Raw genomic sequence first — 17,329 nt, forward strand, 5'->3', positions numbered from 1 at the left:
ACAGAGGATCTGAAGCGGGCTCCTCACTGACAGTTGGCAAGCCCAACACGGGGCTCGAACCCACGAACCGTGAGATCATGACCTGAGTCGAAGTCAGACGCTTCACCGACTGAGCCCCCCAGGTACCCCTCATTTTTTCAATAACAAAAATAAATAAAATAAAACTAAGATATGCTCATTAAATACAGTTTAGCAAAGTTTAGCAAACACAAAAGATTAGGGGAAAACAAAACAGCCAAAATTATACCAGCTACAACAACTTCTGATTAATATTTTTGGGTATTTTTTTTAACTTTTAGGCTATTTTTAATCGTCTTTTATACTATAGGTTTGAAAATGGTTTTAAAAAAATCGACGTAACCACCTGTATGTACAACTTTGCATCCTGCTGTTTTTCAAGATCAATTCAACCTTTAACCACATAGCTAACTTGACCTTCCATGTTAGCACATTGGCTCTCTTCTGTGTTCTGGCATTAATTTCCTATTTCCATGTGAACAACTGTACTTTACTCGGGTCTTGCGCTGTAAATCACCTCGAGTCCTTACTACAAGTTAAAGAGTTGGTCTTCTCAGGTGGAGCCTGGACCGGGGTGTCCCGTGGTGCTGGAGGCTGTCTGTAGAAACATCCAGCCCCGGGCTGGGCTCAGCTTGGTGTCCGCAGGAGGTGCGGCCGGCAGGAAAGTGTGAGCAGGTGCATCACGATGCATTTGTTAAAGACCTGCATCTGTGAAGTGCTCTCTCTCTCCTGTCTCCAGAGACATTAAAAAAAAAAATCACTCTTGGGGTGCCTGGGTGGCTCAGTTGGCTGAGCATCTCACCGAAGCAGGAACTCCCAGGGGGCATCCGTAAGGATGTGGGGACTGGGTAGGGAGGTACAGGAGGTCTTGAGGACAATCAGGAGGTATGGTGTACCAGAAAGCAGACGGCCTTCGCTGTCCGGTATCCGCTGGGGGTTTGGGGCAAGCCACTTTCTCTCTCTGGGCTTCAGTTTCCTCATCTGTGAAATGTGGCCCGTAACACATCCATGGCAAACCTGGTGTGAGGAGTCCATGAAATAACATGGGAAGCACCTGGTGTGCGGCAGATGTCAAACAGAACGAACTATTCACTTCGGTAACTGCAGCTAGGAGATAGGGTGAGGGGTGAAGCCGAAACTCTGAACGCGGGAAGGTCCACGAAAGGGGCTTTGGAATGTTTCAGAAATGAAAGCATTTAGGACCACATCCCTCATACTCCACGTGAACAGGGGGATGAGAAGGTGACAGACTCCCAGGAGAGTACAGAAGAAGCCATGTCAGCAGGAGATGAAGTTTATTATTACTATTTACTTTATTTATTGAAAAAAATTTTTAATGTTTTTATATATTTTTGAGAGAGAGAGAGCGCGCGAGAGAACAGGGGAGGGGCAGAGAGAGAGGGAGACACAGAATCTGAAGCAGGCTCCAGGCTCCGAGCTGTCAGCACAGAGCCTGACGCGGGGCTCGAACTCCAGGACTGTGAGATCATGACCTGAGTGGAAGTCGGACGCTTAACCAACTGAGTCCCCCCAGGCTTTAGCTTATTTTTTGAGAGGGAGAGAGAGGGCGCAAGTGAGCGAGGGACAGACAGAGAGAAAGAGAGAGAATCCCAGGAGGGGGGGGGGGAGAGAGAATGAGAGAGAGAGAGAGAGAGAGAGAGAGAGAGAGAGATGGGGCTGGAGCTCACCCCATATGGGACTGGAGCTCATGGAGTCCCGTGAGATGATGACCTGAGCTGAAATCCAATACTTAATGACTGAGCCACCCAGGCACCCAGAAGATGAAGTTTAAAGACTGAGCCACCCAAGCGCCCAGAAGATGAAGTTTAGAGACTGAGCCACCCAAGCGCCCAGAAGATGAAGTTTAAAGGCAACCGGCTGAGATGTACAGGGATTCCTTGGGCGGAGCACAAACTCACAAACTGGAAGGAAGGGAGAGGATGAGGAGGAGGGGGTCTCGGGAAGGAGGAGGAGTTCTGTCGCATGAGGGATAGGGCAGCAGGAGCTCGAATAGAGATTCTCTGCCCCCATCCCCGTCCCCGAGCCCAGTCTGAGCTCCCAGCCCTCTCCTTTCGGGGTGGGGGCCTCCAGAGTTGAGGGTCACTGCTCAAGTGCCCCCAGGGTCAGTCCTTCCCCCCCCATCACTCCTTTGATCCAGTCCAGGTAGTTGAGCACTTTGGTGTAGAAGCCATAGCCCTTGCCGCACCCGACGCCCCAGGATACGATGCCCGTGGCCACCCAGTGATGGGCGTGCTCATCCCATACCACATAGACGCCACCACTGTCCCCCTGGCAGACGCTCTGGTGCCTCATCTCATCCCCAGCGCAGAACATGTTGTCCGAAAACACCTCAGACCTCTGCTTCTCTTGGAGCCAGGCCTGGCAGGCCGCCCTCGGGGCGACGGGCAGCCTGGAGTACTTCAGCTCGGTGGTTAACCAGCCCCTCTCCACGCCGAACCCACTGACATAGCCCAACACGCCGCTGCGGTAGAGGGTCTCACTGTCGGGCAGACAGACCGGGAGGAGGCTGGGGCCGAGGGGGACGCTGTGTTGGAGCTCCAGGAGGGCAATGTCCCCGTTGAAGTCGTGGGACTCGTTCTGGCGGTAGTCGGGGTGCACGACCACACGGCGCACAGGGTGACTTCCCAGCCGCAGCATCTCGTCTAGGCTTGTGTGGCCCAGGAAGACATCCACCCTCCGGTTCTTCCAGGGAAAGACGCTGTCCTTGGGATAGATGGTGTGGGCGGCGGTGAGGATCCACCTGTCACCCAGCAGGGCCCCCCCTCCACGGCCGTAGATACTGGTGAAAGCTTGCCAGGGGAAGTTGCCCAACTTGGCTTTGGAGGAACCGAGGGCCTCTTGGTTCTGGGCGATGGGGGTGAGTGGCCGGCCACAGACTGGAAGAGAAGAGGGGTACGGGTGACATCAGCAGCTGCATCAGGATACGTTTGTTGAACGGGGCGCCTGGGTGGCTCAGTGGGTTAAGCCGTCAGACTTCAGCTCAGGTCAGGATCTCACTGCTCGTGAGTTCGAGCCCCACGTTGGGCTCTGTGCTGACAGCTCAGAGCTTGGAGCCTGCTTCAGATTCCATGACTCCCTCTCTCTGCCCCTCCCCTGCTCATGCTCTGTCTCTGTCTCTCAAAAAATAAATAAACGTTAAAAAAAAAAAGATACACTTGTGAAAGACCTGCTTCTGTGAAGTCCTCTCTCTCCTGTCTCCACAGATACTTTAAAAAAAAAAAATCACTCTTGGGGTGATGAGCATCCCAGTCTTGATTTTGGCTCAGGTCATGATCCCAGAGTCATGGGATTGAGCCCTGTGTCAGGCTCCATGCTCAGTGTGGAACATGTGTAGGATTCTCTCTCTCCCTCTGCCCCTCTCCCCTGGTCTCTCTCTCTCAAAAAAAAATCACTTATTTATTTTACCTTAATAATGGGATTAAAGGGGCGCCTGGGTGGCTCAGTCGGTTAAGCGTCTGACTTGGGCTCAGGTCATGATCTCGTGGTTCATGAGTTCAAGCCCCACGTTGGGCTCTGTGCTGACAGCTCAGAGCCTGGAGCCTGTTTCCGATTCTGTGTCTCCCTCTCTCTCTCTGACCCTCCCCCGTTCATGCTCTGTCTCTCTCTGTCTCAAAAATAAATAAACGCTAAAAAAAAAAATAATGGGATTAAAAATTTTAATTCCAGTGTAATTAATTTCACGTGTACAATATAGTGATCCAACAACTCTACACATTACTCAGTGCTCATCGTGGTGAACTGTACTCTTGATCCCCTTCACCGCTTTCACCCATTCCTCAGCTATTTTTTTTTTAATTTTTTTTTCAACGTTTATTTATTTTTGGGACAGAGAGAGTCCTCAGCTATTTTTTTAAAAAAATTTTAAAAATATAATTTATTGTCAAATTGGTTTCCATACAACACCCAGTGCTTTTCCCAACAAGTCCCTCAGCTATTTTAAAGCCACTTCTCTAGACTCTTGGTGGGGCCAGCCTGAGCACAATCATGCAGCCAGCCGAGGTTGTCCTCAGCGTCTGTTGTCTTTGTTTTCTGTGCCCTTCCTTCATTTTTTTATTTTATTTTTTTTCAGGTTTTTTTTTTTGGTAACTTTTATTTATTTATTTTCAACATAATACTTAATTATATATATTTTTAATTTACATCCAAATTAGTTAGCATATTCTTCTTCCATTTTTATTTTTATTTTATTTTATTTATTTTTTTTTTTTTTTAATTTTTTTCAACGTTTATTTATTTTTGGGACAGAGAGAGACAGAGCATGAATGGGGGAGGGGCAGAGAGAGAGGGAGACACAGAATCGGAAGCAGGCTCCAGGCTCTGAGCCATCAGCCCAGAGCCTGATGCGGGGCTCGAACTCACGGACCGCGAGATCGTGACCTGGCTGAAGTCGGACGCTTAACCGACTGCGCCACCCAGGCGCCCCCTTCTTCCATTTTTAAAAAAATTTTTATGTTTATTTAGTTTTTGAGAGAGTGCAAGCGGGGGAAGGGGAAAGAGAGAGGGACGCACGGAGTCCGATGCAGGCTCCAGGCTCTGAGCTGTCACAGCACAGAGCCTGATGTGGGACTCCAACTCACGAACTGTGAGATCATGACCTGAACCAAAATCGGATCCTTGACCGACTGAACCAGCCAGGCGTCCCGACCTTCCTTCATTTTTAACATCTTCCACTATCACCGGCCCTCCCACCCACCCCCCAAAACAGTGCTCAGGCTGGCCCGAGAGCCTTCTGAGGGTCAGGAGTGAGACCTGAGAAGTTTGTTCCGACTGGGTTAGAAAGGCAGTGCTTTGGACTCAAAAAAGTGGGTTTCAAAAACGGTGAACTTGAACCCTTGTATTTGCTGGTGGGCGTGTAAAATGAGGCAGCCACAGCAGAACACGGTCTGGCAAGTCCTCAAAGAGTTAAACATACAAGTATGATGGGACCTAGCAATTCCACTCACAGGGATAGACCCAAGGGAACAGGAAGCATATGTTCACACAGAAACGTGCCCACGAAGGCTCATAGCAGCACGATCCATAAAGGGCAAAATGTGGAAACAGCCCAAATGTCTTTCACGTGATGCATGGGTGAGCAAAAGGCAGGGCATCCCCACGACAACGGACTCCCATTCAGCCACCAAAAGGAATGGAATCCCGATACCTGTTCCCACATGGCTGACCCTTGAAAACGTGACGCTAAGTAAAAGAAGCCAGAGGCAAAAGGCCACATACTGTAGGATTCCCATTATAGAAAACGTTCAGAACAGGCAAATCCATGGAGACAGAGAGATTAGTGGTTGCCACGGGACGGGGAAGGGTAGATGGAGGTACGGGGTTTCCTTTTGGGGTGATGGAAATGTTCTGGAACTAGTGGGAATGGTGGCACGAGCTTGCAAGCATATTAAAAATGGTTGCATTGGACAGGGGCGCCTGGGTGGCTCAGTCGGTTGAGCAGCCGACTTCGCCTCAGGTCACGATCTCGCGGTCCGTGAGTTCGAGCCCCGCGTCCGGCTCTGTGCTGACAGCTCAGAGCCTGGAGCCTGTTTCAGATTCTGTGTCTCCCTCTCTCTGACCCTCCCCCGTTCATGCTCTGTCTCTCTCTGTCTCAAAAATAAATAAACGTTAAAAAAATTAAAAAAAAAAATGATTGCTTTGGACATTTTTAAACGGTGAAGGTGGTGAATCTTATGTTATATAAATTGTATCTTAATAAAGAGTCTTTAAAAAAAAATGGTGGACTTTCTGGCACTGCGACATCTAGGTAGGGAGATATTTTGGGGACAGAGAGCCTGTCTATGTATGCTTCAAGCAGACCATCCCAAGAGACGGGTTTCCCTTATTTCCACTCTGCGGACCCCTCTTCTCCTGTACTGTCCCATTTGATGAACTGCCTTCCTGCTTTTCCTTTCTCAGTTATCTCTTTTGTTGTTGTCGTTAATTTTAATGTTTTCTTTAATTTTGAGAGAGAGAGAGAGAGTCAGAGCGTGAGCCGGGGAGGGGCAGAGAGAGAGGGAGACACAGGATCCGAAGCAGGCTCCAGGCTCTGCGCTGTCAGCACAGAGCCTGACGCGGGGCTCGAACCCGCGAGCCGTGAGATCAGGACCTGAGCCGAAGTCGAACGCCCAACCGACTGAGCCACACGGCCGCCCCTCCTTTCTCAGTTATCTCTTGATCCTGAAGAAAAAGAGACCAGATCCTTGCCTCTCCTTCTCTGGGCCCTCCTGGTTCCCCTTTCCCCCTGCACTTCTGCCTTTATCTCTCCCTTTCTACCCCAAGGCTTAAACCTCCGTGTCCTGCTCCCACAGGCCCCATGTGCAGCTGAGACTTCTTTGGGAAGTGGCCACCGGAGGGGCGCTGGCAGGTCACTACTCACCAGGTTCACAGCGAGGAAGCTCCTCCCTATCCTGTGTCTCCTTCCAGAGGCCCTGGGTTGTGCAGGGGAGTGCCCCTGAGGAGTGAAAAGACAGGAGGCAAAGAAACAGGCTCAGCCTTGGGAGGCGGGGGTGGCGGGCGCCCAGAAGGCCTCAGGCCTCCTGGTGGGAGTGAGGCAAGTAGGAGCCAGTTCCCCAGCAGGTGGGGGCTTACCTGCCGGCACTGCCTGGTAGTAGGGCTCCTGGCAGTGGTTCTGGATCTTGGAGGAGTTGTCTTCAGCTATGCTGATGGCCTCAGAGCCCCCACTGGGCCGACTGTGGTTCACCCCTGTAGGAAAACAGTGGTCATAAGGACCTAGAGCTGGCAACCCCGGGACCGATTCTGGCCCACGGCCATATTTTAGTCTGACTTGCACAATCTTTTGTTTAGAACAACCGAAATGGGGCGCCTGGGTGGCTCCGTCGGTTGAGCGTCCGACTTCGGCTCAGGTCATGATCTTGTGGTTCGTGAGTTCGAGCCCCGCGTCAGACTCTGTGCTGACAGCTCAGAGCCTGGAGCCTGCTTCGGATTCTGTGTCTCCCCCTGTCTGCCCCTCCCGCTCCCCTGATCGTGGTCTATGTGTCTCTCTCAAAAAGAAATGAACATAAAAAATGATAAATTTTGAAAATAACCATGATAAATAGGGTATAGGGAAACAGGTAGTTTCAGACATGGCTAGTCAGTATATATGAGCAAGACTTCTTTGGAGGGAAATTTAGCAATACCAAGATTTAAATTGCAAGCGTTTTTTTTTCACCTGACATGTACACGTCTAAGAATTCACCTTCATACACGTGCTCAAGGTGTATAAACAAGGAAGGATACGCTTAGCAGCAATGTTTGTGGCAGCAAAGTATCAGTGGAGGGCTGGTTAAATCCATTGCATGCATCAATCAAAGGAATATTGTGTGGTCATTCAAAAGAATTAGGCAATGCTAGCCACATGTACATGGGATGATCTTTTTTTTAAAAAAAATTTTTTTTTTCAACGTTTTATTTATTTTTGAGACAGAGAGAGACAGAGCATGAACGGGGGAGGGGCAGAGAGAGAGGGAGACACAGAATCGGAAACAGGCTCCAGGCTCTGAGCCATCAGCCCAGAGCCTGACGCGGGGCTCGAACTCACGGACCGCAAGATCGTGACCTGGCTGAAGTCGGACGCTTAACCGACTGTGCCACCCAGGAGCCCCCATGGGATGATCTTTAAGACATATTATTGTGTGAAAAATACTACATTTAAGACGTTTCATCAGGCAATCCTTTCCTTCCCTGTAAGAATATGTATAATTGAATGGCATAGATGTCTTTGGAAAGATACCAGGAAGTGGACAACAGGGCTGTTTCTGGACAGGGTAGCCAGGGACTAAGGGCCAGAGATCAGAGGAAGACTTACTTCTTATATTATTACCGTATTACATTATTTTTATTCACCATATTATGTTATTTAAAAAAATTACCATGTGCTAGCATTATCTTTCCAAAAAAATCCGAGTTACCATTTGAAAATCTAGAATTTCACTTAAAAATCTGGAATTTTGGGGGTGGCTGGGTGACTCAGTCGGTTAAGCGTCCGACTTCCGCTCAGGTCACGACCTCACAATCTGTGAGTTTGAGCCCCACGTCAGGCTCTGTGCTGACAGCTAGGAGCCCGGAGCCTGCTTCAGATTCTGTGTCTCCTCCTCTCTCTGCCCCTCCCCTGCTCGTGCTCTATCTCTCTCTGTCTCTCCATAATAAACAAACATTTTTTAAAAATCTGGAATTTTTGGCTTCGTTTGAAGGATGAGATGATCTGTATGCATTTGGCCTAGAAGTCTGCATGGAAAAGGAGTGCTGGAACCGAGCAGCGGCTGCTCTTTGAATTGGGGCACAGGTGGGGCCGGGAGGGATCACTGGTCCCTGCCTCAGTAGTCACTCAAGCTTCCCCATGTCACTTCAGGATACTAGGGGCCATGGCCGTGGGCAGAGGCTGCACCCCCGGGACAGACACTCACCCACAGCTTGGTAGAGGGCCAGGAAGCCCCTGTGGAGGCCAGTAGTCCTGTCCTGAGAGGAGGCAGGTGCTCGGAAAGTCAGCCGCAATCGATTCCCTGGGGACACAAACTCCCTCTGACCAGGGGGGCTGCCCAGCAGGGAGCCCTGCTGCCCACAGAACCGGTTCGGGTCCATCCCACTGGCTGTGATCTGGAAGGGGAGGGTGGGCAGGCAGGTGTGGGGTGAATCTGCACCACAGGGTCACGTCCTGGGCGTAGATTCTAGAAGGTCTGCCCACCTCTGGGGCCCAGAAGCTGTCCCTCGGGGAGATTTCCTCAAGTAGCTTTCTGTTGCATTACTGACGCCCAGGTTTCTTTCATCCATGACCAGATACCTCACACATTTCTTTCGCCTACCATAATTACCTCAAAGCCCACCGTAGTTACCTCCTTTCAAGAAGCTCCTTGGGAACCTCAGGGTTTCTCCAAGCAGTCCACTGGATTCTCAATTCTAAGAAGGCAGGAATTACATCTATTTTGCTCACCACTGACTCTCTGACGCTCCAAATGGTACATAGAGCGCCAGAGCCTTGAATCAACAAATATACAGACGTAAGTCCTTCCCATCCAGCCTCCTCCACTCCCATCACCTTCCAGTTCGAGTAACTTCCTAGGACCAACGTCTGTGAGGCAAAGACCCTTTGCAAAGACTGAGCCCCTTGGGTTCCTCGCTTTCCTGTTCTTCTTCTTTTGGAATGTTCCTCCGCCTATACTCCATAAACTTAACGGTGGCCACTGACACGGGGTGAAATCTATGGACATGGTGTGTGTACGTTGGCTATTGTTGCTTAATATGTTCGTTGAGCAGGCTGTCTCTGTTTCTGTCCCTTCTGGCTGCCTCCCCCCGGCTCAAATCCCTTCCTGTGGGTTCCCCAATCCAAGGAAGGGCACCTTGGAAGGAGTCCCCCCGGTCCATGCTTCGTGCCTAATCTCTGTTCTGGGTGCACCGCTCACTGGTCAGCTCATTTGATTTCTGAACCTTCATGTTGACACACATACTCTGGGTTCTTGCTAGCTCTCTGCTTCCTCATTCTCTCCGAATCTCGAATTCCCTTAAGACCCCATCCAGCCCGTCTCTTCATGGTCACAGCAGCTGGGTGGAAGTTGGCACAAAGAAAAGTTTTGTCCCAATGCTTTTGCTTCCTTAGAACATCAACAAAACTAATCTCCCTATTTCAGAGACCTACCTCTTGGGGAAGAAGCATTTTACCCTAGAAAATGGTCCTTTACTGATATACTTGGTTGTTAAATGCTCCAGTTTTCTTCTTCCTCTTCCTTACGAGCTGTTGGCTAACTAAAGTCACTTAAGAGTCTAACTAGCAACGTAGAATGAACACCCGGCTGCAAGTCATCAGACTTGTGTTAAATTCCAGACTTTGCCCCGACTCCCCGTGTGACATGGCAGGGGGGGGGGTGGTTTCTTAACTACCCCAGCTCTCAGTTTCCTCCTATAAAGCGAAACCTCCTATAAAATGGCCCGTAAGTCCTCTTCTAGCCAGGACAACATCACGCCCTATGATAGCTGTCCAGCATCTTCACGCGGAGCCACCTGCTCGTTCAAAATTCATTTTGTTGTGTGTTCTACAGAGGCTTGGGTTCCACTCATTCTTTCGTTTAATCCTTTATTTATTTTTTTAAGTTTATTTATTTACTTTGAGAGAAAGAACATGAGCTGGGGAGGGACAGAGAGAGGAAGAGAGAGAGAATCCCAAGCAGGCTCCACGCTGACAGCATGGAGCCCGATGCGGGACTCGATCTCATGAACCGTGAGATCATGACCTGAGCTGAAATCTAGAGTTGGACGCTCAACCGAGCCACCCAGGCGCCCCTCATTTATTCTTTTAATAAAAAGTTATTGGCTATGTTCTATGTGCTAGGCAATAGAACACCGTGCTAGGTGTTGTGGGGGGGGGTATAGATACAAACACACAGTTCTGCTACCGAGGAGCCCACAGGCTGGCTGAGTACACTGACAAGTAAAAACGGAACTGAACTACAGGGTGTTGAATTCTGCATTTGAGGTGTCTGTGTGCTTTGCTCTGGACGCAGAGAGGAGGGAAGAGTCCTATTCCTGAGCTTAAAGTCCCTCATTGACAAGGGAAGAGTCAGGCCAAGATCACAACTGTCCGTGACTGAGAAGAGCGGGGCTCACGGTAGGTGCTCAACGGACAAAGGCTGAATTGAAGGAAGTATAGTCCCGACTGCCAGTTAAATCTGAAGCACTACACACACGCATTTATCTCCTCTCCCACCTCAAATCCCACCAACGTGACAGCAAAGGGATAAAATGGTATTACGCGAGCAAGGACAAAAAAGAGAGAGGACGGCGTGACAGCGGATGAGAGCTGTCCACACTTTGGAAGATAGAATGGAGATGGACCATGGCAATGAGTCTGCAAGGATAGAAACCAACACAGAGCGGGCAGATTCTCATCACACAACCCAGGGAGGTTCCAGAAACTGGGGTAACCAGGAGCCCCTGAGGATGAGGACGAAGGAAGGGCTGATGGAAAGCCTACGCGGGGAGACCTCAGAACTCTGGATCCCTTTGCCCACCCTGTGCATCCAGGCAACTCCTCTGGCTCATCCTGGCAGATGACCTGAGCGTGAGCCAGACAGCCTGGACTTGGGGTCCGCCAGCCCACTTGACGGAGGAGGTGAAAACCACGACTGAGAGCAGAGGGATTAGGTGGAAGTCCACGTGGCAAACAATGAGATTCCCTTCTCTGCTTGTTTGCCAGAATGTCAGCAACCCTGAGCAGGAGGCCAGAGGATTCTGATCTGAGGTCGGCTGTCCCCAAGGAAAATACTTCTGCGAGCTAATATCTGGGAGGCGCCCAATAGCACAAATAGGTCACCGTGTTGATAACTCTATTTCCGAATCTGTCACTGCACAAGTTTTAGCTACCCACACAGAGAACCCAGTGCCAGCCAAGTATTTCACCCTTAAATATGAATGGAGAGCCAAGGATTATCAGACATTATAGGATGGTTTCTAACACAAAAAACAGAGACCAAAACAAATGAACAATAAAAGGGAACTTGGGTGAAGCAGAGATAATACAAGGGACAGAAGAAACCTTTAAAAATAATCCCCATAGAGGGAAAGGAGTAGATATGGCCTCAATGAGACAAGAACAGTATTCTATAAAAAGGCACGTTTTGAAGAATGACCTTTTAGACGTGAAAAAATACGTTAGCAGAAAAAAATTGATTAAAATGTTATTTAAAATGAAGAGATCTCCCAGAAAGTGGAACAAAAAGAAAAAGAGACGGAAAACAGAACAGAATGGATTAACAAAACGAGAGAATCAGTCCAGAATCTACAACAACTCAATCACAGGAGTTCCAGAAAGAGAAAATACAGAAAGCAGACATCTGGAACTTATTTAACAAATAATACATGACTGGTGGGTGGGGAGATAGGTGATGGGGGTTAAGGAGGGCACTTGTTGTGATGAGCACAGGGTGTTGTATGTTGAGTGTTGAATCACTATATTGTACACCTGAAACTAATATTACAGTGCATGTTGACTGGAATTTAAGTAAAAACTTTAAAAAATGATTAAGTGATGGAGAAGAAAAGTACAGCATAAGGAATGTAATCAATAATCAATAATATTATAATAACATTGTATGGTGACAGATGGTGACTACACTTATTGGGGTAAGCACCGAGCAATGTACAGAATTGTGTATTCAATATTTTGTACAATTGAAACTAAGATAACATTGTATGACAACTATACTTCAGTAAAAAAAAAAAAAATATGTAAGAACATTCCCAGAATTGAAGGATTAGATTTAAAAAGTCTCTACGTTAGAGGGCGCCTGGGTAGCTCAGACAAGTATCCGACTTCAGCTCAGGTCATGATCTCATGGTTTGTGAGTTCGAGCTCCGCATTAGGCTCTGCACTGACAGCTCAGAGCCTGGAGCCTGCTTTGGATTCTGTGTCTCCCTTTTCTCTGCCCCTCCCCCGTTCACACTCTGTCTCTGTCTCTCTCTCAAAAATAAATAAACATTTAAAAAGGAAAAAAAAGTCCCTACATTAGGGGTGTCTGGGTGGCTCAGTCGGTTAAGTGACTGACTCCTGATTTTGGCTCAGGTCATGAACTCACGGTTGTGAGATCGAGTCCTGCATTGGGCTCCGTGTTGGGTTCCATGCTGGGCATGAAGCCTGCTTAAGGTTCTCTCTGTCCCTCTGCCCTTTCCCGCCACCCCTGAAACTAACTAAATAAATAAAGTGAACAAACACAAATAAAAATAATAAAAAGTCTCTAGGTTAAAAAAAAACCTGTACAATGAGTAGAAAAAGACTCATATCAACAATTGTCCATCAATGGTGAGGGTAGAGCTGGGACATTCAGGGTATGTACGATCCTTTACAAGTTATTTTCTCTTGCTCTTTCTGGAGCAGAATGTTCTCCCCCCAAATGGGGTACTATACCAAGAAGAGAATGATACGGGATTCAGTTCCAACACAGGACACGTAAAGGAAATGCCCAGAAGGAAGGGTAGGGAACTCCCAGAATGCCTGAGGCTCTAGACAGCAGGGGACTCAGACTGAGGAGATAAATCACCAAGAGCTCTTCAGGGGGATGTCACCAGTACAAAGGAGGACTAGAGATTGAGATGTGTGGTTGATTGTGTCGATTATATAGAGAGGATATTTACTGTCCTGGCTAAGAGTCTGGGGAGATTAGTTACAGACAGAACTAAACAAACTAAAAATCAAATCAAAAACAAACAGAAACCCCCTAAAATTCCATGTGGTTACCGACTCCTGGGAGACCCAAAAGTTGGAGAAACAAGGACAGAGAATTATGGTACACCATATGCTCAGAAGTGAATATTTTAATTGTTTTAATGTTTTCTTTATTTTTGAGAGAGAGAGAGAGAGAGTTAGAGCGGGAGCAGGGGAGGGGGCAGAGAGAGAGGGAGACACAGAATCTGAATGAAGCAGGCTCCAGGCTCCGAGATGTCAGCACAGAGCCCTACGTGGGGCTCAAACTCATGAACTATGAGATCATGACCTGAGCTGAAGTCGGATGCTTAACCGACTGAGCCACCCAGGCGCCCCTGAAGTGAATGTTTTAAAGTCAAGAGAATGCAAATAATGAGTACAGAGTTAACTAGAAATGCTAATGGTGGTTGACAGGGATGACGGGGGTGGGGACATGTGGAAGGTCTAAGAGAGGTAAATAGAGTCCTCATCTTCTATAGTTAGATATTAAGTGATCAGATGCAAAAAAGTAACATAATAAGCATGCTATTTATACATATGGCATAAATGCCAGACGGAGCAGCTACATGAACTGTAGGTGCTTCCCCGGGAGGGGCAGTGGGGCTGGGAAGAAGGCTGGAGACGCTGTTTTCCTGATAAGCCTTGGACGATACTCATTTTTAAAAAGAACTATGTGCACGGTATTATTTCGATAGGAATAAAATTTAACCCAAGAGACAAGATAAGGGGCCGTTTCTAGAGTGTTCTTATTCTGCAACTTGAACCATCACCTGGTCTTTTGTGATTATTTACGCCCAGCCTCCTGATCTGACAGAGCCTGCGCTCCACCAATACTCGATGGATCTTTAACAACTGATAACGTGAGTCCCCGCTCTTTTACTCCAGGGTTTGGTGGTACTTGTGTGTCCCTCTGTACGACTTCCAAAGGCAGGGAAGTCTTTTTTGCTCTTTTGCTCTGTGGGGCCCACACAGTAATGCGGGCAGGGACAGGGCCACTGGTTGAAGGCTGTGCCCTGGGGCAGATCCTGGCCTCCCAGGTAAGCTGCCTGAGCCCCTGACTTGGACTCGTCAGCCATCTTTTGCCATTCAGGGCACAGCCACACCCCCCTGCCTCTGGGCTCCAGGCCGGGAGCCTTCCTCCCCAGAGTCCCTCCAGGACCCCCACCACAGCTCACTGTGACAGAGTCCTGCCCGCAGTCCTGGGACGGCTCCAGGTCAAAGTCCTGGAAGACAAGTCTCACGGCGAAGCCCTCTGGAGCCTCGATGTCACTGCTGCTCTCTTGGCCTTTGACATATGGCTCTGGATACCCGGGGGATGTCAGCTGCTGGGGTAGCTGCTGGGCCAAGAGCACGGAGCCCTGTGTGGGGCAAGCCTGGAGGACTCCCCAGAAGAGTAGCCACCACCTGTGCGTGGGTGAGAGCAACATGTGGCCACAGAGCTGTGGCCTCAGTCCTTGGGGCCTCGGCACCTGCTGGCCACTCCCTCATCGTCCCTCCTCACCCTGAGCCTCCTAGCCAGCCTGAGCTTGGACTGTGAGTTTTCCACCATTGCTCATCTCCCTGGTGAGTCTCAAAGTAGGGGGCTGCTCCCTGCTTCAGCAATTTTCAACCCCCCCCCCCCCCCCCCCCATCGGAGGGAGCAATGGTGGTAGGAGGGAGGGACATTTCAATATGTTAGTTTCCTGGCTCGGAAAGGAAGGCTGGGGAAGGCTGCTAGAGGCTACAGGCAAATTCCAGCTCCCTGGGCATTAATTGGCTGTGTGTGTGTGTGTGTGTGTGTCCTTGGGTCTGCCTCCCCCTCCCCCGCCCCAGGGCCACTTCCCTTTCTTCCAGGCCTCTTCAAGGGCACACTCACATCTTGCCTTGGCAGCTTGTGGAGTGGGGGCTTCTCCAGAGGTAATTTCCCCACTCTGAGACCAGGCATCTGGAACTGGACATCTGGGAGGCTTGGCCCACGCCGGGGAACAGGAGGTGGGGCTGGGGAAGGCCTTGTGGGGGAGGAGGGAGAAGTTACTGGAAATGAGTTAAGTAAATGCCGCAGTTCTTTTTTCAATTCTCTGAGTTGCGCGCCACCTGCTGTCTGATTCAGGAATAGTTTGCCCACCACGATTTAGAGGAAAGACCTCTCCAAAACCACATTTGCCCTCAGAAGACATCGGGGGCTGGGGAAGGTGCTGACTCTTGAGTCTTGTGTACTACTTAAAACTAATTTTTGCCTCATGCATGTATCACACGGTAGGGTCGCTCCCTCTGAGTTAGGGCTGTCACCTTTAATGGCCATATGTCTCCCTCCCTGATTTTTCCACTCATTTATGTTACCAGACTGCGTCTTGTAGAAATGAAAGTTTGTGACCCATGAACTGGAGCTACTCCTTCCTCCTCTCTCCTCATCCAGGATGGGTGGGGGCACTTGCTGAGGTTGTCTTTTGAATTCTGCCCACAACCCCTGGGAGCTGCTTGTCCAGTGGGGTCATGCTGGGGCAGGTCTGGGGTCAGGCCCAGACTCACGCTTCTTTCGACAGACGCCAGAGGCCATGGCTGGCGGCAGAGCCCGCCCTCCCTGCGCCTCCAGGAGGGACACTCACCCATGGCTTGGTGGGGGGCGGGAAGCCCTTGTGGAGGCCAATGTTCCTGTCCTCAAAGGAGGCAGGTATGTGGACGGCCAGTATGTGGAGGACACAACTCCCTCTGACCAGGGAGGGCTGCCCAGTGGAGAGCCCTGCCGCCCTCAAAACCAGCTCAGAGCAGCCCCGCTGTGATCCCAAAGCGGAGGGGTTGGGGGATGGCAGGCAGATGTGGGGTGAATCTGCAGCACCAGCACAGGGTCGCGTGCTGGGCGTGGACTCCAGCCCCGTGGAGGGCACACCTCTGTGTGTGTGTGCCCCGTCTAGGCACGCCCGCACACCTCTGGGGCTCAGAGTTATAACTAACATGATGGTTTTGTCAAATAGTTGGACTTACCCTTTCCCCCTCCATTCTGCTAGCCGCAAAGGCTGCCATATGCCGAGAATGGTTCCTCACTCACTCCAGTGCTCTTGGTCCACTCTGCTTTCCAGACGCTCTCCAGAAACCCTTAGGGACACTCCCAAGCCGTGCACTGGGCCAGCTACTAGCTCCATTAAGGCAGGGACTGTGGCTACTTGGCTCACCGTCCCTGATGGCTAACACGCCACCCACCCGTGCTCTTGAAACTTGACTCTGTGGGTAGAAGGTCCCTTAGCCGGCTTCTTCTCTCCCCCTTCCACATTAACCCTCAAATTCCCCTTCTTCCAGCCCCACTATCACCTTGCCAAGTGCTTTCCTGCTACCAGTCTTGGGGACCTGACTTTTCCTGCTTCCCCTTCTTTTGCAGGATACTTCCCTTACCCCACACAGGCAACAAAACACACAGGGCTGTAACAGAGCCCTAGTAAGAGAGTAAGAAAAATCTAAAGGTATAAAACATACTAAAAATGGTATACCTCTGTGATATTTTGTAATCCTGTGATAGCAACAAGCAGCTCCTTCCAGGCTCTCCCTGGGTCATCCCACATGACCAGGCTCCTTCTCGAGCGCCATCCCTCTGGGCTACCCTCTCTCCTGGAGCATCCCTCTGCCACCTTCAGTCCAAGGGGGAGCTTGGGAGGCAATCCCTCTCACCCCCATTTCAGAAGGAACGTCTACTCTGGGCCCACGCACACCACTCAGGTCCCTGGTCATGTGTTCTCCTTCTCGTTACTTCTTCCTTCATTTGTCCCTCGCCCCCACTGCTTTCCTCCCTTCCTCCAGGCCTTTGATCCTCCTCCCCCATCCAAGCTTTAGCTCTGACAGCTTCCTCTCCTCTGAGCCTCACATCACCCCACCTTTCTGGGGAGCCTCTGACTTGCGAAGGCAACTAACTTCCTATTGTACTTGGGAAGCTGTATTGCTCCCAAGTAATAGGGGTGCAGTGGAGATGGTGCCCCCAAATATCATGGTCAGAGCATTTGTCTTCCTTATATCACCCCCAGGGAAAGGGTGCTGTGGGCCACAAATTCCAAATCCCCTCAAGTTAATTGAACTTGGGGTTAAGCTGCTTCCCCCTGTTTCTTTTTCCAGCTCTTCCCACAAGGCTGATTCCTATCTTTACTGGGCAAGGATTCT

At 49.9% G+C, this 17,329-nt stretch overlaps 1 protein-coding gene across 1 annotated transcript; it reads right to left on the reverse strand.

The window, feature by feature from the left end:
* Positions 1-1,583: 1,583 nt before the first annotated feature.
* C1RL (complement C1r subcomponent like) lies at positions 1,584-15,218 on the reverse strand. The gene is made up of 6 exons (XM_047868410.1): positions 15,063-15,218; positions 14,383-14,611; positions 8,424-8,613; positions 6,607-6,720; positions 6,395-6,469; positions 1,584-2,915 (listed from the first exon to the last, which is right to left on the reverse strand). Exons 1-6 carry the CDS (start codon positions 15,143-15,145, stop codon positions 2,119-2,121), a joined length of 1,488 nt encoding a protein of 495 aa, XP_047724366.1. The 5' UTR covers positions 15,146-15,218; the 3' UTR covers positions 1,584-2,118.
* Positions 15,219-17,329: the final 2,111 nt, after the last annotated feature.

Source organism: Prionailurus viverrinus, chromosome B4 (genome assembly GCF_022837055.1).
Source record: "Prionailurus viverrinus isolate Anna chromosome B4, UM_Priviv_1.0, whole genome shotgun sequence".
In the NCBI taxonomy this organism is placed as follows: Eukaryota; Metazoa; Chordata; class Mammalia; order Carnivora; family Felidae; genus Prionailurus; species Prionailurus viverrinus.